Source organism: Hordeum vulgare, unplaced genomic scaffold (genome assembly GCF_904849725.1).
Source record: "Hordeum vulgare subsp. vulgare unplaced genomic scaffold, MorexV3_pseudomolecules_assembly, whole genome shotgun sequence".
NCBI classification, from domain to species: Eukaryota; Viridiplantae; Streptophyta; class Magnoliopsida; order Poales; family Poaceae; genus Hordeum; species Hordeum vulgare.
Window position 1 is genome coordinate 237432 of NW_025422490.1, and position 23740 is coordinate 261171.

The following is a 23740-nucleotide window of genomic DNA, read 5'->3' on the forward strand; positions in this document are numbered from 1 at the left end:
CCAAATACGTTACCCACAATGGAAGTAAACATGTTAGTAACGGAACCCTCCTCAAATAGGTCTAATGGATAAGCTACATAACAGATCCATTGGCTGTCTTCCCCAGCAACAGGCTCGATGTGATAGCATCGTCCTTTGTAACGATCAAGACTGGTAAGTCCATCAGTCCAAACAGTTGTCCATGTACCAGTAGAAGATTCGGCAGCTACTGCAGCCCCTGCTTCTTCGGGCGGAACCCCAGGCTGAGGACTTACTCGGAATGCTGCCAAGATATCAGTATCCTTAGTTTCATACTCTGGGGTGTAGTAAGTCAATTTATAATCTTTAACACCAGCTTGAAATCCAACACCTGCTTTAGTTTCTGTTTGTGGTGACATAAGTCCCTCCCTACAACTCTTGAATTAAGAATTCTCACAATAACAGGGTCTACTCGATGTTAATTAGGCGTAAATGAAACTTTAGCAAAAATCTCGTAAAACAAAAAGGATATTCAATTAATATAATATCAACTCATTAAAGAAAATTGAGGGCATGCTTAGGTTAATGAATATGTTTCATTCATATATAATGCGTACACCCTGTGTATGTTCTATCCTATAGGAATTCCACTATAGGAATTCGATAGGAATTGAGTTGTTGTTATGGTAAGTTAACACGGTTCGTTATTAAACCATGGATTTGATTTACCAAATCCATCATTATTGTATACTCTTTGATAGGTATAGCGCAACCCAAATTAATCCCTAATCCTTATTTTACAAGTTCTTAATAGGTCTCTTTTCTTATTTGGAATGCAAATACCTAACTAAATACTAATAAAATTCTTTGTTGACAGCAATCTATGCTTCACAGTAGTATATATTTTGTATATCGAAGTCCTAGATAGGAAAGTAGAGTAGGCACAGATCCTCCACAAAAGGCAAAATGTATATGAAAAAAAGATTGATTGAACTTTCCAACGGACTCATTCCATGAGTAAACGATTGAATGGGATTCGCTTGGGCAACGAAATCAAGTCCTGGTCCCCTTTTCTCTCTTATTGAATTAACTAATTCATTTCCTTTTTACTTTTGGATTTTTTTTGATTTGATTTGGCATTATTCAACAATAAAAAAAGAAAAATTTCGACAAATTCCTTTTTTTTAATTATGTGATAATTATGAGAACCAATCCTACTACTTCTCGTCCCGGGGTTTCCACAAGTGAAGAAAAAAGTACAGGTCGTATCGATCAAATTATTGGACCCGTGCTGGATGTCACTTTTCCCCCGGGCAAGTTACCTTATATTTATAACGCTTTAGTAGTCCAGAGTAGAGACACTGCCGATAAGCAAATTAATGTGACTTGTGAGGTACAACAATTATTAGGAAATAATCGAGTTAGAGCTGTAGCTATGAGTGCTACGGACGGGTTGATGAGAGGAATGGAAGTGATTGACACGGGAGCTCCTCTCAGTGTTCCGGTCGGTGGAGCTACTCTCGGACGAATTTTCAACGTTCTTGGGGAGCCTGTTGACAATTTGGGTCCTGTAGATAGTAGTGCAACGTTCCCTATTCATAGATCTGCGCCTGCCTTTATCGAGTTAGATACGAAATTATCCATCTTTGAAACAGGTATTAAGGTCGTCGATCTTTTAGCTCCTTATCGACGTGGAGGAAAAATAGGACTATTTGGGGGGGCTGGAGTAGGTAAAACAGTACTGATCATGGAATTAATCAATAACATTGCTAAAGCTCATGGGGGCGTATCCGTATTCGGTGGAGTAGGGGAACGGACTCGTGAAGGAAATGATCTTTATATGGAAATGAAGGAATCCGGAGTAATTAATGAAAAAAATATTGAAGAATCAAAGGTAGCTCTAGTCTATGGCCAAATGAATGAACCACCGGGAGCTCGTATGAGAGTTGGTTTAACTGCCCTAACTATGGCAGAATATTTCCGAGATGTTAATAAGCAAGACGTGCTTTTATTTATCGATAATATCTTTCGTTTTGTTCAAGCAGGATCAGAGGTATCCGCTTTATTAGGGAGAATGCCCTCCGCAGTGGGTTATCAACCTACTCTTAGTACAGAAATGGGTTCTTTGCAAGAAAGAATTGCTTCTACTAAAAAGGGATCTATAACTTCGATTCAAGCAGTTTATGTACCTGCGGACGATTTGACCGACCCTGCCCCTGCCACAACATTTGCACATTTGGATGCTACTACCGTACTTTCCAGAGGATTAGCTTCCAAGGGTATTTATCCAGCAGTAGATCCTTTAGATTCAACATCAACTATGTTACAGCCTCGGATCGTTGGCAACGAACATTATGAAACTGCGCAAAGAGTTAAGGAAACTTTACAACGTTACAAAGAACTTCAGGACATTATCGCAATTCTTGGCTTGGATGAATTATCGGAAGAGGATCGTTTAACTGTAGCAAGAGCAAGAAAAATTGAGCGTTTCTTATCACAACCGTTCTTTGTGGCAGAAGTTTTTACTGGTTCTCCAGGAAAGTATGTTGCTCTTGCGGAAACTATTAGGGGATTTCAACTAATCCTTTCCGGAGAATTAGACGGCCTACCTGAACAGGCTTTTTATTTGGTGGGTAACATCGATGAAGCTAGCACGAAAGCTATAACCTTAGAAGAGGAGAACAAATCGCAGAAATGAAATTAAATCTTTATGTACTGACTCCTAAGCGAATTATTTGGGATTGTGAAGTGAAAGAAATCATTTTATCCACGAATAGTGGCCAAATTGGCGTATTACCAAACCACGCCCCTATTAACACAGCAGTAGATATGGGTCCTTTGAGAATACGCCTCCTCAACGACCAATGGTTAACGGCGGTTCTGTGGAGCGGTTTTGCGAGAATAGTTAATAATGAGATCATCATTTTAGGAAATGATGCGGAACTGGGTAGTGATATTGATCCGGAAGAAGCTCAAAAGGCACTTGAAATAGCCGAAGCTAACTTGAGTAAAGCTGAGGGTACGAAAGATTTGGTTGAAGCGAAGCTCGCTCTCAGACGAGCTAGGATACGAATCGAGGCTGTCAATTGGATTCCCCCATCCAATTGAAGACAATCCAGTGGTTTATAGTTGATACAAAGAAAAAGGGAAGAGGGGTAGAAAAAGTTATTAGATAGCGAAGCGAAGTAAGTCCAATGCTATCTAGTAATTTTTCTACCTACTTACCTACTATTGGATTTGAACCAATGACTCCCGCCGTATGAAAGCAATACTCTAACCACTGAGTTAAGTAGGCAATTTATCACCACAAAGGAAGACCCATTACTTCGATCGATTATATATTGAATCCCTTTTCTAAGCAATACCGCTCTGTTATTGGTCTGTTATATACTAAATACTAAACTAAATACTAAACAGATACAGATCAAAGGGATATCCTCTGGCATTAGAAAATATTCATCTTGACAAGAAATTCTCTATATGTTAAGATATCTCTGATAAGGGCTATAGCTCAGTTCGGTAGAGCAACTCGTTTACACGTGCGCCAATGCTTTTCAAAGGAGCTTATTATGCAATGAACATAATCGATCTTATTGCAAAATCAATGTCTTACTTCATAGATTCGAGAGAATAGGAGAACAGTAGCCTGACAAACAGTCGGTTCAGTCCGATTCAGGTGCCAATTCAGGTGCCTAATCAAATAGAACCCTTATGGATTTGCTAGTTGATAAGGTAAATATCCAGCCCACTAAATGCTAGGCGTAATGAGGATAAGGGCCTCCAAAAAACTTCTTTTCGTTCTATGAACTTTAAGGTGTATGAAGTCTCATAGTTAACTCTTGCAGTGGAACGATAGAGACTCCATTTCACTTAGGTTGATTTAATTTAGACCAGAGGCAGACCTAAGTCAAGGTAATCCTCCTTTGAAACACTTTGGTATTGCTCCTAGATAGATCATAATACAAAAAATCAATCAGAGCACAGGGAGCCATCTCATTATCTTTCCGTAAAGAAAAACTATGGTGGACTAACTGATCTTTAAATCAGTTTATGAAAGAGCCCAATGCAAAAAAATGCATGTTGGGTCTTTGAAACAGTTCAAATCATTTCGATAATAATCCGTTTGATCTGTTTTACCGAGAAGGTCTACGGTTCGAATCCGTATAGCCCTAATATGCCCTTTTTTCTATTTTAGGATCTCTATCCTATGTTTTCTTTAGTTTAGTATAGTTTTCATTTTCGCATTAGTATTTGTTTATAGACTGGATAGGCGCCTGCGACATAGAATAGAGATAAAAGCATTACCAAAGGCTCATTCATCGAAAATCAAAATCATACAGACAGGAAAAGAAAAACGAAAAATAGAAAAAATAAAGTAAAGAGTAAATAAGAAAACAGAATATTCTGTCTCATAGTTCTGAAATAGAGTTCTTTATTTTTATTTTTATAGTATTACTTCTCATTATACTGCATAGATTAGTCCTACTATCTTAATTAGGTTCTAATTATTCTAATTAGTAGTATTCTCATTTTTATTTAATAGTCTCTTATTATTATTAAATAGTAAATAAAGGATAGAGCTATTCTTTTTTTATAGAGATTCTAGAGAAAGCGAGACAAAGTGAAACGATAAAGTTTTCTTTATATAAGAATTAGATCTACATACACCATATCTAAATAGAATGGAAATCCAAAAGAAAGGGAGTTGGGATTCCATTGGATGAATCTTTAAAGAAGATGCAGCACAGAGGAAACAAAGGCTAAACTAAGCGCTTTTGTTTGAACAAAAAAGATTCTTGTTTCACCGAGGAAAAGAGAGAAGTTCTGGATAAATTGACAATGCTGAATTGAATTGACTAATTTAAGTTCCGCCTATTCCACATTAATGGGAGTACATTATGTTTCTGCTTCACGAATATGATATTTTTTGGACATTTCTAATAATAGCAAGCCTTATTCCTATTTTGGCATTTTCGATTTCAGGGCTTTTAGCCCCGGTTAGTGAAGGACCAGAGAAGCTTTCTAGTTATGAATCGGGTATAGAACCCATGGGAGGGGCTTGGGTACAATTCCGAATACGCTATTATATGTTTGCGCTCGTTTTTGTTGTTTTTGATGTGGAAACCGTCTTTCTATACCCTTGGGCAATGAGTTTCGACGTATTGGGTGTATCCGTTTTTATCGAAGCTTTGATTTTCGTGCTTATCTTAGTTGTCGGTTTAGTTTATGCATGGCGAAAAGGAGCCTTGGAATGGTCTTAACTGAATATTTAGACAAAAAAAAAGAAGGAAAAGATTCTATTGAGACAGTTATGAATTTGATTGAGTTTCCCTTACTTGACCAAACAAGTTCCAATTCTGTTATTTCAACTACACTAAATGATCTTTCGAATTGGTCAAGACTCTCCAGTTTATGGCCCCTTCTATACGGTACCAGTTGTTGTTTCATTGAATTTGCTTCATTAATAGGTTCACGATTCGATTTTGATCGTTATGGATTGGTACCAAGATCAAGTCCTAGGCAAGCAGACCTAATTTTAACAGCCGGTACGGTAACAATGAAAATGGCTCCGTCTTTAGTGAGATTATACGAGCAAATGCCTGAACCAAAATACGTCATTGCTATGGGAGCCTGTACTATTACAGGGGGAATGTTCAGTACGGATTCCTATAGTACTGTTCGGGGAGTTGATAAGTTAATTCCTGTGGATGTCTACTTGCCGGGCTGCCCTCCTAAACCGGAGGCAGTTATAGATGCCCTAACAAAACTTCGTAAGAAGATATCGCGAGAAATAGTTGAGGATCGAACTCTATCTCAAAATAAAAAAAGATGTTTTACTACCAGTCACAAGCTTTATGTTAGGCGCAGTACTCATACAGGAACTTATGAGCAAGAATTGCTCTATCAATCACCATCGACATTAGATATATCTTCTGAAACTTTTTTAAAATCCAAAAGTCCAGTACCTTCCTACAAATTAGTGAATTAGGAGGGGGGGGCTCTTTTGTGTAGAAAAAGAAAAAGCAGAGCAATCTTTCAAACTTGCATCCGAAATGGGAAATATTTATACAAAGAGGGAGAGATGAAGACAATGCAGCAGGGTTGGTTATCTAATTGGCTAGTCAAACATGAGGTGGTTCATAGATCTTTGGGCTTTGATCACCGAGGAATAGAGACTTTACAAATAAAAGCAGGGGATTGGGATTCCATTGCTGTCATTTTATATGTATATGGTTATAATTATTTACGCTCCCAATGTGCTTATGATGTAGCACCCGGTGGATCTTTAGCTAGCGTGTATCATCTTACAAGAATACAATACGGTATAGATAATCCAGAAGAAGTCTGCATAAAAGTCTTTGCCCAAAAGGATAATCCTAGAATTCCGTCTGTCTTCTGGATTTGGAGAAGTGCCGATTTTCAAGAACGCGAATCTTATGATATGGTGGGAATCTCTTATGATAATCATCCGCGCCTTAAACGTATCCTAATGCCTGAAAGTTGGATAGGCTGGCCCTTACGTAAGGACTATATAACCCCCAATTTTTATGAAATACAAGATGCTCATTGAATGATAAGAAATTCGTGCTCACTTATACAACACAACTCCAGATTTTATTCAAGTCAAGGAATATTTTTAGGTTCTTTTCCTAGATGAAACGGAATACCTATTTATAATTAATTCCTATTATACAAAAGCATTCCAGATAGACTGAGCCAAAAAAGGGTTTCATTTGGATTCCCCTATTTTGAAAATCACATATTAATTTCCTTCATATGAACAGAAAAATAGGATGACTCAAAGAAGTTCTCTACCAGGAACTTTGTATCGCGCACATGACTTAGCACAACTAGGAAAATAAGATAAGATAAAGATAAGCAAGACTAAAAAAATATTCGTCGGAATAGTGGAATACAAAATAAAGAAACGCAAAAAAATAAAGGGGAACCTAATCTCACCCCCTTCCTTATCATAAAGAAAGGGTATATTTTAAAACTTCTCTAAAAAGAAGTGCCTCTATATTTATATTATAGATTTATCCACTTAGATGAATAAATCATACTCTATCTATATTATATATTATTAATAAATATGTATCACAATCCATCTCGAGGTATTTGGATCAATACCTATTCGGTGGATCTTTTTTTTTCTCTGCCAGGAACCAGATTTGAACTGGTGACACGAGGATTTTCAGTCCTCTGCTCTACCAACTGAGCTATCCTGACCTTTTCTTGTGCATCATCCTAGTAGAGTATTTGTATCTATGTCAATTAAAAGGACTAAAAAATCAATTAAAGTATTTCAAATTCAAAATTTGAAAGGGGGGGGGTAGCCCTATGCATTGTGCATGGTTTACTTAAATAATACTTAAAAATAGAGTGAATAACCAAGATTTCTTGCCGATACTCTAATAAAAAAGAAATCTATTCAATGAATAGGATAAGATCCATTGAGTTCTCTTCGCATTCCTTTCCTTTGTGAAAGAGTAGAATGAGAAAGCTAATGAATCTTAAACCCATTGATAAAAAGAAAAAAAAAGAGGATTTGGGGATAGAGGGACTTGAACCCTCACAACTTAAAAAGTCGACGGATTTTCCTTTTACTAGAAATTTCATTGTTGTCAGTATTGACATGTAGAATGGGACTCTCTCTTTGTCCTCGTCCGATTAATCCACTTTCTTTTTAAAAGTTCTCAAAACTTTGAATTTGAATTGAAGAATTTGATTATTCAATATTCGAATGGAGTGGATTCACAATAATTCAAAATAAAATTATGATATGAGTTTTTTATTTCATAATCATTTCGAATTTTATTTTGAAATTTTAAAAAAGATAAAGAACCTATATTATAATATGAGTTCTGTGATTAATCGTTTGCTATGTCAGTATCTATACGTGTTTATTAAATGTATAAAGTATAAAACCCCTCTTTCTCTAATTTAGAATTAGAAGGAATTCCACTAACAACACAACGTAATTAACTCGATTCGTTAGAACAGCTTCCATTGAGTCTCTGCACCTATCCTTTTCCTTTGTATTCTAGTTCGAGAATCCCTTCTCAAAACACGGATTTGGCTCAGGATTGCCCTTTTTTAATTCCAGGGTTTCTCTGAATTTGGAAGTTACCACTTAGCAGGTTTCCATACCAAGGCTCAATACAATCAAGTCCGTAGCGTCTACCGATTTCGCCATATCCCCACTTCCCTCTTCTTTGAGACCAGGATTCCTTGTGTAATTTCATCCATCTCTTAGTTTTTTTTTTGAATCATTGAGTTCATCACTCAACGTAGTCTAGCAGTTCAGTTCGACTCTATTTGAGAGACCCCGCTTGCTTATTGCAATTCTGAATTACATTGATTCTATCCTTGATGTATTTGCAATTCAATCCGAATCAATATATCCAAAACTTTTTATCTCCCCCACCTCCCGTCTTACTTTTTTATAGTATTCGAAATTATACTATAACGCTGGATATTTATTCTTTTTTTCTAATCAGAATTATCAATTTTATTTACTCTGACTTTATGTTCCCCTTAGTGAAATATTAATCCTCAAATTATTAACAAATAATAAAGTCTATAATGATCGAATGAAAATACCCATAAAGTCTATAATTTTCTTTTTAAATATCCTATAGTTAAGCATATCAAGCTAACTTTATCTTTAAGAAGTTTTAGTATTTTTTTATTTAGTATTTTTTTATAAGTAGAACTTCAAATTTAGAACTAGTTAATAGCTAAGAGTAATAACTAATATCTGAGATTTTACGGATTTCCTATACTATACCTATTTCTATTTGTTACACTATTTCCGTTATGTAAGCCCACTTAGCTCAGAGGTTAGAGCATCGCATTTGTAATGCGAGGGTCATCGGTTCAAATCCGATAGTCGGCTTTTTTTTTCTCTATCGATGTTCTACGAACAAGAATCTCTTTTTTTCCGAATTAAATGGAGAATCCAGGATCTTTTATGTTTTTTACCTTACTATTTTGCTAGATACAAAACAATAAAATAAATAATATATATACAAAAAATACAAAAAATACAGATTTTGATGAAATTCCATTTTTTGTGGTACTTTAGTTGATTTTACTCTGTTTATCCTGTAGTTTAATTCAGTTTTAATTTCGATGTATTCTGTAATGTAAATACAATGAAATTAATTGTGTAAAATGAAATTTCAATAAAAAAAAGGAGTCTTCATGTCCCGTTATCGAGGACCTCGTTTAAAAAAAATACGCCGTTTGGGAGCTTTACCAGGACTCACTAGAAAAACACCTAAATCCGGAAGTAATCTTAAAAAAAAATTCAATTCTGGGAAAAAGGAGCAATATCGTATTCGTCTTCAAGAAAAACAGAAATTGCGTTTTCATTATGGTCTGACAGAACGACAATTACTTAGATATGTACATATCGCTGGAAAAGCAAAAAGGTCAACAGGCCAGGTTTTACTACAATTACTTGAAATGCGTTTGGATAATATCCTTTTTCGATTGGGTATGGCTTCAACCATTCCTGGGGCCCGCCAATTAGTCAACCATAGACATATTTTAGTTAATGGCCGTATAGTCAATATACCAAGTTTTCGTTGCAAACCCCGAGATATTATTACTACGAAAGATAACCAAAGATCAAAAGGTCTGGTTCAAAATTATATTGCTTCATCGGACCCGGGGAAATTGCCAAGCCATTTGACGATTGACACATTGGAATATAAAGGACTAGTAAATAAAATCCTAGATAGGAAGTGGGTCGGTCTCAAAATAAATGAGTTGTTAGTTGTAGAATATTACTCTCGTCAGACTTGAACTTAATGAAAAAAGGAAAGGTTCATAGAATTTTCTTCCCCTTCCCCTTTCCCCGAACTAAATAGCCCTAAGACCATTACCATTAATTCGTATTTTCCCATCAACTAGCTAAAATTGATTAACCCTAGGATTAGGATCCTTTTTGCTTTTTTCCTCTATGTTTACATACCACAGTAATTTGCTATAGAGAATTTTTAATTTCTATTAAATAAAAATAAGATAATATAAGATATTATTACTGGAATAAATTGCTATTTGATTTGATACATTGTGATCCTTAACGTTGATGAATTAAGAAAAACGGAAAGAGAGGGATTCGAACCCTCGGTAAACAAAAGTCTACATAGCAGTTCCAATGCTACGCCTTGAACCGCTCGGCCATCTTTCCTACATAACTTATTATGGAAAATAAACTGAGTGAATAGCGAGTTTTCTTATTCCTGCAGTACAGGTACAACCGCAACCGCTCGGGGGTTCCCTAGTTCTATTGGAAAAATTCCTTTTGATCTAGGTGGAAGGATACAGGATTTTTTACTAGAAATTGCGCTCGCTATAAAATAAAAGTTTTAATTTAGGTTTTCCCGCAACTAAAGAAAAAGAGAATGCAAGAATTCTTCTTATTGCATAATAAAATAAAGAAACCTTAGAATTCCGTTTGCATAAGATACGCTACACCATTGAAATCAAAAATAGAGTATGAGACAATTAATAACTTTGAAAACACGAAATAGTTGATGACATAAGTTGTTGTTCAGAAATAGGAAAGTGGAATGAAATCCAGTCTTAGTCAAATATTGCATATCTCTTCGTGTCCAAGCAGAAGGAAAAGGATACAATTTGAGCTGAGCGGAAAATCCATATCTCTCTTATCCATTTAAAACATATGGATTTAGAGCATATGGATCAATCTATTTATAATTATAAGAATCGAATGTGTTTGTTTTTATGTTATTTTGTGAAGGAATGAAAACAATTCTATATAGAATGGCTTGGGAATTATGCCTAGATCCCGTGTAAATGGAAATTTCATTGATAAGACCTTCTCAATTATAGCCAATATTTTATTGCGAATAATTCCGACAACCTCAGGAGAAAAAAAGGCATTTACTTATTATAGAGATGGTGCGATTTGACTCTTTTTTTTTTTGCTTTTTTTTAGACCTACCTATACCTCAGTCTTAGGAAAAAGAAAAGGGGTTGGCATAGAGAGAACCAAATTTGTAAAGCAAGCAAACCCACGCTTCGGGAAGGTGAGGCGAACTAACAATTCCTTCCGTCGTGTATCCTCGATTGATGCGGCTTCAGATACTTCAATTGTAGATTTGAGTATTGAGCGAAAGGTTACACCTACAGGATATGGTATGGTATGGATTACAGGCCACTCTATTAGTATCCGTAGGCAGCATAGGGGAGAAAAGCACTACACCTAGAAATAGGAATCAACAAGAGAAAAACTTTGGTAGAAATTACCCCTTTCCTGATCGGTATCAGGGCTGGGAAGAATGGTTGGGATAACAAACAACCATCAGGTTTGTACTTTGGATACCCCTATAACCATCAAAGATCGTTGAAGTAGCTAATTCCTCTAAATAGGAGGCGTTGAGAACAAAGAAATTATTGGAGCTATCGTTTTCCTCTAGCATTAATAGAATTCATTGGTGTTAAGAAAAACCTCTTGTGGGAAGGTTGGCTAGAGATTTCTTGGAAAAATACCAGCCCCTTTCGGTTCATAATGAGACGGGACTAATTCTATTTTGATTCTATAGATTAAGATTATTTCGCTTAGTACTATTATGTACAGAAGGGAGGAGCCGTATGAGATGAAAACCTCATGTACGGTTTTGGAACGGAGATTTTTTGAATAGAATGAACGACCGTAACGGATGTTGGCTCAATCCGAAGGAAATTATGCGGAAGCTTTGCAAAATTATTATGAAGCTACGCGACTAGAAATCGATCCCTATGATCGAAGTTATATACTCTATAACATAGGCCTTATACACACAAGCAATGGAGAGCATACAAAGGCTTTGGAATATTATTTCCGGGCACTAGAACGAAACCCCTTCTTACCGCAAGCTTTTAATAATATGGCCGTGATCTGTCATTACGTGCGACTATCTCCACTATAGAAAGACAAAAAAAGAGAGGATCAAATTTTCTAGTAAATACTGGAAAAAAGGGCTTTCTACATAGGGATCGTAAAAACAACGATTTTTCCCTATCAGCTGTAGGAAGGAAGGACACTTCACGAGAATCAAAAAACGAAGAAAGTATGGCCTATACTACTACTCTATGGATAAAGTTTCTCAAATTGATAGAGAAAGCACCGTAAAGATCAATTAGTGAGCGACTGGGTCGATACAACTAAAAAAAACTGCTTACTTATCCCATGATATGGGGCAAAATTTAGGAATCCGCTTATGTAATAGAGCCGATCCACTAAGGGATTAAGCAGCGGTGTAGTATCAGATCCCAAAGATAGTAAGTTCTTTTTTCTTTCTTATGGAAAAAAGTCTTTTTCAAGGATTCTATAGAGATTTCATATATGAAACCGGGATAGTTACCTTTCAGAAAATTTGAACGAAGGCTCTATATCTATCTATGCTTCATTCTTCTGAAGGTGGGAAAAAAGATCAAACTAATTATTGAGAAAAATTAGGGTTTGAAACTTAGGTAATTAATTTCTTCTGCTTAACACAAGAACAAATTGGATCGATTTTTGATAAATCGAATTCAGTTAAGATAGGGGAAATTAAGATAGCAATTTCTGAGCCGTATGAGGTAGGAAACTCTCAAGTACGGTTCTAAGGGAAGGAACTGCCTATTCCGACCGAGGAGAACAGGCCATTCTAGAGGGTGATTCGGAAATTGCGGAAGCTTGGTTTGATCAAGCTGCTGAATATTGGAAACAAGCTATAGCGCTTACTCCGGGAAATTATATTGAAGCACAAAACTGGTTGAAGATTACGAAGCGCTTTGAATTTGAATAAGACCATGCTCCTTTTTTTTCCTAAAATGGATGGTTTGGTTGTTGATCCATTAATCAAATAAATTAGGTCGTAAGATCGAATCAAGAATTTCATTATATCCATTTCTTATACCTTCTATTTTATAAGATATTTCATAAGAATAAACCATAGGGATAGGGTCTAGAATAGAAGTAATAAAGTGAATAAAAAAAAGGGGGCCAATCTAAATATTGCTAATATATTAGAACCATCTTATTAATAATTCTAATGAGTTATCTTGGAATTTAGAATCAAATAAAAAATAAAAAACCCTATATTATGCTCAAGGAAAGTAGATATAGATAGGAGCTTATGCCCTAAAAAAAAATACACTAGTTTCTTAAATTTAAAATAAAAAAGATTTTTTCTTACGCCGAGAAATATTTGTTTTTTCAAGATAAACAATGTCCGTTAGGCACCTAACCTTTATGTCATAATAGATCCGAACACTTGCCTCGGATTGACTTTAATATATAATTGCTCCAGTGAATAACTAAAAAAAAAGAAGGGTGGTAGTATAGTAAAGAAAAGAACTAATCACAATATCTATCTTTCAAAATCTATCTTTCAAAATCTATCTTTCAAAGATTCACTAAAAAAAAAGACAGTTGGCGGGTCTCTTTGTATGTCTTGTCCGGAAAGAGGAGGAGTTAATGATTATTCGTTCGCCGGAACCAGAAGTAAAAATTGTTGTGGATAGGGATCCTGTAAAAACATCTTTTGAGGAATGGGCGAGACCCGGCCATTTCTCAAGAACACTAGCTAAGGGCCCTGATACTACCACTTGGATCTGGAACCTACATGCTGATGCTCACGATTTCGATAGTCATACTGGTGATTTGGAGGAGATTTCTAGAAAAGTTTTTAGTGCTCATTTCGGGCAACTTTCCATTATCTTTCTTTGGTTGAGTGGCATGTACTTTCATGGTGCCCGTTTTTCCAATTATGAAGCATGGCTAAGTGATCCTACTCACATTGGACCCAGTGCTCAGGTAGTTTGGCCTATAGTAGGGCAAGAAATATTGAATGGTGATGTAGGTGGGGGTTTCCGAGGAATCCAAATAACCTCTGGTTTTTTTCAGCTTTGGCGAGCATCTGGAATAACTAGTGAATTACAACTCTATTGTACTGCAATTGGTGCATTGGTTTTTGCAGCGTTAATGCTTTTTGCTGGTTGGTTCCATTATCACAAAGCCGCTCCCAAATTGGCCTGGTTCCAAGATGTAGAATCCATGTTGAATCACCACTTAGCGGGATTATTAGGACTTGGGTCTCTTTCTTGGGCGGGACACCAAATTCATGTATCTTTACCAATTAACCAATTTCTTGACGCTGGGGTGGATCCTAAAGAGATACCACTTCCTCATGAATTTATCTTGAATCGGGACCTTTTGGCTCAACTTTATCCTAGTTTTGCCGAAGGAGCAACCCCTTTTTTCACTTTAAATTGGTCCAAATACGCAGAATTTCTGACTTTTCGTGGAGGACTAGATCCAGTAACCGGTGGTCTCTGGCTGACCGATATTGCACACCATCATTTAGCTATTGCTATTCTTTTCCTAATCGCAGGTCATATGTATAGGACCAACTGGGGTATTGGCCATGGACTTAAAGATATTTTGGAGGCTCACAAGGGCCCATTTACAGGACAAGGCCATAAGGGTCTTTATGAAATCTTAACAACGTCATGGCATGCTCAATTATCTCTTAACCTAGCTATGCTAGGCTCTACAACCATTGTTGTAGCTCATCATATGTATTCTATGCCTCCCTATCCATACCTAGCTACTGACTATGGTACACAACTTTCCTTGTTCACACACCACATGTGGATTGGCGGATTTCTAATAGTCGGTGCTGCTGCACATGCAGCAATTTTTATGGTAAGAGACTATGATCCAACTACTCGATACAACGATCTATTAGATCGCGTCCTTAGACACCGCGATGCAATCATATCCCACCTTAACTGGGTATGTATATTTCTAGGTTTTCACAGTTTTGGCTTGTACATTCATAATGATACCATGAGTGCTTTAGGCCGTCCACAAGATATGTTTTCGGATACCGCCATACAATTACAACCTATCTTTGCTCAATGGGTACAAAATATCCATGCTACTGCGCCTGGCGTAACAGCTCCTGGTGCAACAACAAGTACTAGCTTAACGTGGGGAGGCGGCGAGTTAGTAGCAGTAGGTGGCAAAGTGGCTTTGTTACCGATTCCATTAGGAACCGCAGATTTTTTAGTCCATCACATTCATGCATTTACCATACATGTGACTGTATTAATACTTTTGAAAGGTGTTTTATTTGCTCGGAGTTCCCGTTTGATACCCGATAAAGCAAATCTAGGTTTTCGCTTTCCTTGCGATGGGCCTGGCCGAGGGGGAACATGTCAAGTATCTGCTTGGGATCATGTTTTCTTAGGTTTATTCTGGATGTACAATGCAATTTCGGTAGTCATTTTCCATTTCAGTTGGAAAATGCAGTCGGATGTTTGGGGTACCATAAGTGATCAAGGGGTGGTAACTCATATTACAGGGGGAAACTTTGCACAGAGTTCCATTACGATTAATGGGTGGCTTCGAGATTTCTTGTGGGCACAGGCATCGCAAGTCATTCAGTCTTATGGTTCTTCATTATCTGCATATGGTCTTTTTTTCTTAGGTGCTCATTTTGTCTGGGCCTTCAGTTTAATGTTTTTATTCAGCGGCCGTGGTTATTGGCAAGAACTCATTGAATCTATCGTTTGGGCTCATAACAAATTAAAAGTTGCTCCTGCTACTCAGCCTAGAGCCTTGAGCATTATACAAGGACGTGCTGTAGGAGTAACCCATTACCTTCTGGGTGGAATTGCCACGACATGGGCATTCTTCTTAGCGAGAATTATTGCAGTAGGATAGTGGCTAGGAGGATTTGAAAGGCATTATGGAATTAAGATTTCCCAGGTTTAGCCAAGGCTTAGCTCAGGACCCCACTACTCGTCGTATTTGGTTTGGTATTGCTACCGCACATGATTTCGAAAGTCATGATGATATTACTGAAGAACGTCTTTATCAGAACATTTTTGCTTCTCACTTTGGGCAATTAGCAATAATCTTTCTATGGACGTCCGGAAATCTGTTTCATGTAGCTTGGCAAGGAAATTTTGAATCATGGATACAGGATCCTTTACACGTAAGACCTATTGCTCATGCGATTTGGGATCCTCATTTTGGTCAACCCGCTGTGGAAGCCTTTACTCGAGGAGGTGCTGCTGGTCCAGTGAATATTGCTTATTCTGGGGTTTATCAGTGGTGGTATACAATAGGATTACGCACCAATGAAGATCTTTATACTGGAGCTCTTTTTCTATTATTTCTTTCTACGCTGTCCTTAATAGCGAGTTGGTTACATCTACAACCCAAATGGAAACCAAGCCTTTCGTGGTTCAAAAACGCGGAATCTCGTCTCAATCATCATTTGTCAGGACTTTTCGGGGTAAGTTCTTTGGCTTGGACAGGACATTTAGTTCATGTTGCTATTCCCGCATCCAGGGGGGAGTACGTTCGATGGAATAATTTCTTAGATGTATTACCCTATCCCCAGGGGTTGGGACCCCTTTTGACGGGTCAGTGGAATCTTTATGCCCAAAACCCTGATTCGAGTAATCATTTATTTGGTACCGCTCAAGGAGCGGGAACTGCCATTCTAACTCTTCTTGGGGGATTCCATCCACAAACACAAAGTTTGTGGCTGACTGATATGGCTCACCATCATTTAGCTATTGCATTTATTTTTCTCATTGCCGGTCACATGTATCGAACTAACTTCGGAATTGGGCACAGTATTAAAGATCTTTTAGAAGCGCATACTCCTCCGGGGGGTCGATTAGGGCGTGGGCATAAGGGCCTTTATGACACAATCAACAATTCGATTCATTTTCAGTTAGGTCTTGCTCTAGCTTCTTTAGGGGTTATTACTTCCTTAGTAGCTCAACATATGTACTCTTTACCTCCTTATGCATTCATAGCACAAGACTTTACTACTCAAGCTGCTTTATATACTCATCACCAATATATTGCGGGGTTCATCATGACAGGGGCTTTTGCTCATGGAGCTATTTTTTTCATTAGGGATTACAATCCGGAACAGAATGAGGATAATGTATTGGCAAGAATGTTAGACCATAAAGAAGCTATCATATCTCATTTAAGTTGGGCTAGCCTCTTTCTAGGATTCCATACCTTGGGCCTTTATGTTCATAACGACGTCATGCTTGCTTTTGGTACTCCAGAAAAGCAAATCTTGATCGAACCTATATTTGCCCAATGGATACAATCTGCTCATGGCAAGACGACATATGGGTTCGATATACTCTTATCTTCAACGAATGGCCCCGCTTTCAATGCGGGTCGAAGCCTATGGTTGCCCGGATGGTTGAATGCTGTTAATGAGAATAGTAATTCGCTTTTCTTAACAATAGGACCTGGGGATTTCTTGGTTCATCATGCTATTGCTCTAGGTTTGCATACAACTACATTGATTTTAGTAAAGGGCGCTTTAGACGCACGCGGTTCCAAATTAATGCCGGATAAAAAGGATTTTGGGTATAGTTTTCCTTGTGACGGCCCAGGGCGCGGCGGTACTTGTGATATTTCTGCTTGGGACGCATTTTATTTGGCAGTTTTCTGGATGTTAAATACCATTGGGTGGGTTACTTTTTATTGGCATTGGAAACATATCACATTATGGCAGGGCAACGTTTCACAATTTAATGAATCCTCCACTTATTTGATGGGATGGTTAAGAGATTACCTATGGTTAAACTCTTCACAACTTATCAATGGATATAATCCTTTTGGGATGAATAGTTTATCGGTATGGGCTTGGATGTTCTTATTTGGACATCTTGTTTGGGCTACTGGATTTATGTTCTTAATTTCTTGGCGGGGGTATTGGCAGGAATTAATTGAGACTTTAGCATGGGCTCATGAACGCACACCTTTAGCTAATTTAATTCGCTGGAGAGATAAGCCTGTGGCTCTTTCCATTGTGCAAGCAAGATTGGTTGGATTAGCTCACTTTTCCGTGGGTTATATATTCACTTATGCAGCTTTCTTGATTGCCTCAACATCAGGCAAGTTTGGTTAATTTAGTTTGTTTTTTTGTACTGTATCAGCACCTAGTTCATTACTCTTGATAGAGAGGGAGGATCCGCCTTCTTAAATTTCTTTTTCTATTTATTTTTCCATCTAGGATTAGAACCGTATACTTGATAATAATAGCAACGGCACATTATGGCAAAAAAGAGTTTGATTCAGAGGGAGAAGAAGCGGCAGAAATTAGAACAGAAATATCATTTGATTCGTCAATCTTTAAAAAAAAAGATAAGAAGCAAAGTTTCTCCCTTGAGTTTGAGTGAAAAAACGAAAATGCGAGAAAAATTGCAATCCCTACCGCGTAATAGTGCACCTACACGCCTTCATCGACGTTGTTTTTTGACCGGAAGACCTAGAGCTAACTATCGACATTTTGGGCTATCCGGACACGTACTTCGAGAAATGGTTTATGAATGTTTATTACCGGGTGCAACAAGATCCAGTTGGTAAGGATAAAATACCCTTTCGTATTTGTATGGATTTCTGGAATTGATAATCATAGAGGAGCCCTCTTTACCATTCTGTATAAATGGACTATTCTATTTGTATAGATATGGTAGAGGGACGTATCGAACCCTCTTTTATCCACTAGTTACCCCTCTTTAGTTTAAGAGTATAGAGCAGTTTGGTAGCTCATAAGTCTCATAACCTTGGGGTTGCGGGTTCGATTCCCACTACCGGCCCCATACTCCTTCTTTAATGATATATGCATGATATATACATCATCCATTTGTATCTGGATTTTTTGATTTCCTAAAAGAGTTTTGGTCTAACAGTTTTTTCTCGGAAGAAGACAACAAATAAAAGAAAGAATAAAAGAAAGAATAAAATACGAAAGAAAAGCGTCCATTGTCTAATGGATAGGACAGAGGTCTTCTAAACCTTTGGTATAGGTTCAAATCCTATTGGACGCAATCTTATTTCTATCTATTCTTTAAATAACTATACTAAACTAAAAACAAAGAAAACTTTTTTGCATGATTCAAATAACAAGAGTAGACATGCAAAATAACAAGAGTAGATATGCCAAATTTATTTGTTACTGAAGGGAAAACCGTTCCAGCTGTTCCTGAATAGCTTCCTTCAAAAGGATTTCCGCTTGCTCGGTGAATGTCTTGCTAGAAGATATAATTTCTTGGAATTGAGGTTTAGTATCTTTTAGGTGTTTACGTAACTCATCCAGAAATTTATTTACCTGTTCGATTTCTAACGAATCAAGATATCCTCTTGTTCCGGTATAAATAGTAGCTATCTGCTCTTCCACTGGGAGAGGATTTGCCTGGGATTGTTTAAGCAATTCCCTTAATCGTCGACCCCTTGCCAATTGATTCTGACTTGTTTTATCGAGAGCAGAGGCGAATTGTGCAAAGGCTTGTAACTCTGCGAATTGAGCTAGTTCCAATTTTGATTTGCCAGCTACTTGTTTCATGGCTTTAATTTGAGCCGCGGATCCTACTCTGGAAACAGAAATACCCACATTAATAGCGGGTCGAATTCCGGCATTGAATAGATCCGCCGATAAGAATATTTGTCCATCTGTAATGGAGATTACATTAGTAGGAATATAGGCGGAAACGTCTCCAGATTGAGTCTCAACTATTGGTAAAGCGGTCATACTTCCTTCGCCTAAAAGAGAATTTAATTTAGCGGCTCTTTCTAAAAGGCGTGAATGCAAATAAAAAACATCCCCTGGATAAGCCTCACGGCCGGGAGGTCTTCTTAATAGAAGGGACATTTGGCGATAAGCTTGTGCCTGTTTGGAGAGATCATCATAAATTATTAAAGTATGCCGTTCGCGGTACATAAAATACTCAGCCAGGGCTGCTCCCGTATAAGGAGCGAGGTATTGTAATGTAGCAGGTGAATCCGCCATTTCAGCTACTACAATAGTGTATTCCATGGCCCCCTCCTCATGGAAAGTAGTTACTACTTGAGCTACGGAGGATGCTCTTTGACCGATAGCTACATAAACACATATTACACCTTGCCCTTTTTGATTGAGAATTGTATCTGTAGCTACTGCTGTTTTGCCAGTCTGTCTGTCCCCAATAATTAACTCTCGCTGACCGCGCCCTATAGGAATCATCGAATCGATAGCAATAAGCCCTGTTTGAAGAGGTTCGTATACGGAACGCCTGGAAATTATACTTGGAGCAGGAGATTCAATTAAGCGAGATTCGGAAGCTATAATTTCGCCTTTCCCATCAATAGGTTTAGCCAGAGCATTTACAACACGACCCAAGTAAGCCTCACTCACGGGTATCTGAGCAATTCTTCCTGTTGCTTTTACAAAACTGCCCTCTTGTATCATCAACCCATCGCCCATTAATACAATCCCAACATTTTTGGATTCCAAATTCAGAGCAATACCCCTAGTACCTTCTGCAAATTGGACTAATTCACCCGACATTATTTCACCAAGACCTATAATACGAGCAATCCCATCCCCCACTTGAACTACGCGACCTATATTCTCAATCCCTACTTTCCTATTATATTGTTCAATACGTTCGCGGAGAATTTTATGAATTTCGTCGACTCGAAGGGTTGCCATTAGTGTTTCTTGACTCTTTTTTCGAAAGCAAGGGGAAAAATAATGCCTAAATTCTAAACGAAAGTAGAAGTTCAAGGCCTAATTAATTTAATTATCTCTTCCATTCCAGGGACCCGAGAATGCCAATATTAGCACGAATCGTACGGAAATGTAACTCGGTATTCAAACAACTATTCAGAGTTCCTAGAGCTCCTTGTACGGCCTGTTGGAAAACCCGCTGTCGGACCTGATTCATTGCCCTTTGTTTTTCAAAATAAAGGGTTTCGTTTTTAGACTTTTCTAATTGTTCCAAACTAATAGAAGTAGCATTAATCAAATTTGCTTTTTCTCGTTCTATCTCAGAGTATCCATTCATTCGATACTCATCCGCTTCTAGTTCGACTTTCTGTAATCGAATCCGAGCTTTTTCGAGTTGCTCAATGGTCCCTCTACGCAATTCTTCTGAATTTCGAATAGTACTCAAGATCCTCTGTTTTCGATTATCTAATAAATCTTTTAATGAAAGTAGATTATTTTGTAAGTTTACAACTTTTATGATCTCTTCCCGAACCAAACATGAATCTTTCGATTCATTTGGCTCTCACGCTCCTTTTTTTCTTTTTTTGCTATAGCAATTTCCATATCTTTTTTTAAGTATAAGTAATGAGCCTATCCTCTATCTTATTTTTTATGTTTATATTTCAATATACCGAAACCTATATAAGACTAGATAAATATTAAGAGGACTCTTCCGCCTAGATAAAAATATATCATGGTCAGCAAAGTTGTTTCTTTATTTATATTTGCCCTTTAGTTAATAATTTCAATTTCATTAAGAAAAACTAACTAAATAAATGGAAAATGAAAATTAATAGAATTCTTTTTTTTTTTTCTTCAAATCCAAAAAATTTCTCTTTTTTATACATAGGTCGTCGATTCGGCATTGGTTAAAAAAGGGCAGGGTGCCCCTTCTTTTTTTTTCTAGTAAATAGTTCAAACCATTTTATCGATATGAGTGTTCTATATCAGATAAATTTTACATTAGCTATTTCCCGTTTAAATTCGGTACTAATACTAATATAGTTGTAGAAAGAGTACCTCTTTTTGCCTGGACTTCAAGCAGTTTAGCTTTAACCGTGTTAATGGTCTCACATTCTTGGTTTATAGAGAATCAAAATTGATTTACCAATGAGTCGCGAAATGCTATGGTTCTTCCATATGATTTCTGAATTTATTCAGAAGTAATTCGTCGAGATCGTGCACCCTTTTCTTATTTATCCGAAAAATACTAAAAAATATTCTAAAGTGCAGCCGGATAGATCCAATCTATTCTTGAAATAGACAACTCGCACACACTCCCTTTCCAAAAAAAATCAAAACACCAACCACTACAGTTAGATTTATTAGATTTGTTGCTAAAATATCGGTATTAAGCCCGAAACTGCCAGCGGATGGCCAGTGAGCTAAAAAAACGAAAGAATGGGTTACATTTTTCATATGCTCTCCTCTTATAGATAGGACGAACAAAGAACAAAGTTTTTCGATCACTTACTTCGCTCGCCCTTTTTTGATCGGTTTTTTTAATGCAAATAGATTCAATCTAGTAATTTCTTTTAGATTAAGTCTTAGGTCTTGTTTGACCGGTGAAAGGCTTCCTTTGTTGAAATGTTCCGTTCCCAAAATTCCTAAAATAAAAGGAAAAAACTTTCCACTTTCCTAAACTAAGGACGGGAAATAAGAAGGCGAGCATATCTTCTAAATTAATCATACTCAACTCAGCCCTTCCTAGAATGCGGTATTATCTGTCCCGATAAATAGATAATTCCAGGAGTAATAAATAGGAGTAAATTAAATAAAGTATTGATATAATTGGAATTGCGGAAGCAAATACCAATTTACTAAAAAAAGAAAAAAGTATCTAATCGAAATCGAAAGAACTTTTTTTTTTAGGATTAAACAAAAGGGTTCGCAAATAAAAGCGCTAGTGCCACAACTAGTCCATAAATTGTTAAAGCTTCCATAAAAGCTAGACTAAGCAATAAAGTACCTCGTATTTTACCTTCTGCTTCTGGCTGTCTCGCAATACCTTCTACAGCTTGTCCTGCAGCAGTACCTTGACCAACTCCAGGTCCAATAGAAGCAAGCCCTACGGCCAATCCAGCAGCAATAACAGAAGCAGCAGCAATTAGTGGATTCATGGTGAGTAGTTCCTCGTGTCAAAAAAAAAGAAATGGTTAAGGATACAATCAACCAAAAAATTCTTACTTCTAAGCTCTATTGGGGAGAAGTAAAGTAACTAAAAAGTACAAATTGAAATCAAATTGAAATGTGAATTGTCCGAACTACATAGAAGGGAATTCTATATCCATATATCGGATTAGATAATGAATCTAACCTAGGAATATATAATATAATATCAATATCCTATATACATTTGTTTCTTCTATTTTGTTTGCATATTTTCTCATTTTCTATTGAATCGGATTCTAAAATCATTGCTTAAAGTGGAAACCCGCATAAAAGAGGACTCCACTTATAGATATTAAGGATATTTATTATAGTATAGATCTAGCCTGACTCCACCCTCCTTAATGCATATATACTTTGAAAATTCCATAATATAGTCTATTCTATTCTCTCTCCTACAACTCTAGGCTATATATTCATACGCATTTCTAACTATTGCAACCAAGCAGATTATCTGGAACCATGCATGAATTGAGCTAAGCTGAAAAAAAAAATACTATATTCCAAAACTAGTCAATTCAATGATGACCCTCCATGGATTCACCTATATAGGCTGCGGCTAATGTTGCAAAAATAAGAGCTTGAATACCGCTTGTAAATAATCCAAGAAACATGACCGGTATAGGGATTACTAAGGGGACTAAAGAAACAAGAACAACAACGACTAATTCATCCGCCAATATATTCCCGAAAAGTCGAAAGCTAAGCGATAATGGTTTTGTGAAATCTTCTAGGATGTTAATTGGTAAAAGGATTGGGGTTGGTTTAATATATTTCTCGAAATAGCTCAATCCTTTTTTGCTAAGACCAGCATAAAAATATGCCGCTGACGTGAGTAAAGCTAAAGCAACAGTAGTATTTATATCATTCGTGGGCGCTGCTAATTCCCCATGGGGTAACTCTATAATTTTCCAAGGTAAAAGAGCACCCGACCAATTTGAAACAAAAATAAAAAGGAACATAGTTCCAATAAAGGGAACCCAGGGACCATATTCTTCTCCAATCTGAGTTTTGCTCAAGTCTCGAATAAACTC

General features: G+C 37.0%; 2 protein-coding genes and 4 non-coding genes across 6 annotated transcripts; 3 read left to right on the plus strand and 3 right to left on the minus strand.

Moving 5' to 3' along the window:
• Positions 1-780: 780 nt before the first annotated feature.
• Positions 781-10363, plus strand: LOC123417020 (ATP synthase subunit beta, chloroplastic). The gene has a single exon (XM_045106868.1). The coding sequence runs from the start codon at positions 1160-1162 to the stop codon at positions 2654-2656; it is 1497 nt and encodes a 498-aa protein (XP_044962803.1). The 5' UTR covers positions 781-1159; the 3' UTR covers positions 2657-10363.
• TRNAF-GAA lies at positions 7116-7188 on the minus strand. The gene has a single exon. It is a non-coding gene; the product is annotated as a tRNA-Phe (tRNA).
• TRNAT-UGU lies at positions 8785-8857 on the plus strand. The gene has a single exon. It is a non-coding gene; the product is annotated as a tRNA-Thr (tRNA).
• TRNAS-GGA lies at positions 10073-10159 on the minus strand. Its single transcript has one exon. It is a non-coding gene; the product is annotated as a tRNA-Ser (tRNA).
• A 7075-nt stretch (positions 10364-17438) lies between the features above and the next one.
• LOC123417018 (ATP synthase subunit alpha, chloroplastic) lies at positions 17439-22345 on the minus strand. The gene has a single exon (XM_045106867.1). It carries the CDS (start codon positions 20478-20480, stop codon positions 18966-18968), a length of 1515 nt encoding a protein of 504 aa, XP_044962802.1. The 5' UTR covers positions 20481-22345; the 3' UTR covers positions 17439-18965.
• On the plus strand, positions 18769-18840 carry TRNAR-UCU. Its single transcript has one exon. It is a non-coding gene; the product is annotated as a tRNA-Arg (tRNA).
• Positions 22346-23740: the final 1395 nt, after the last annotated feature.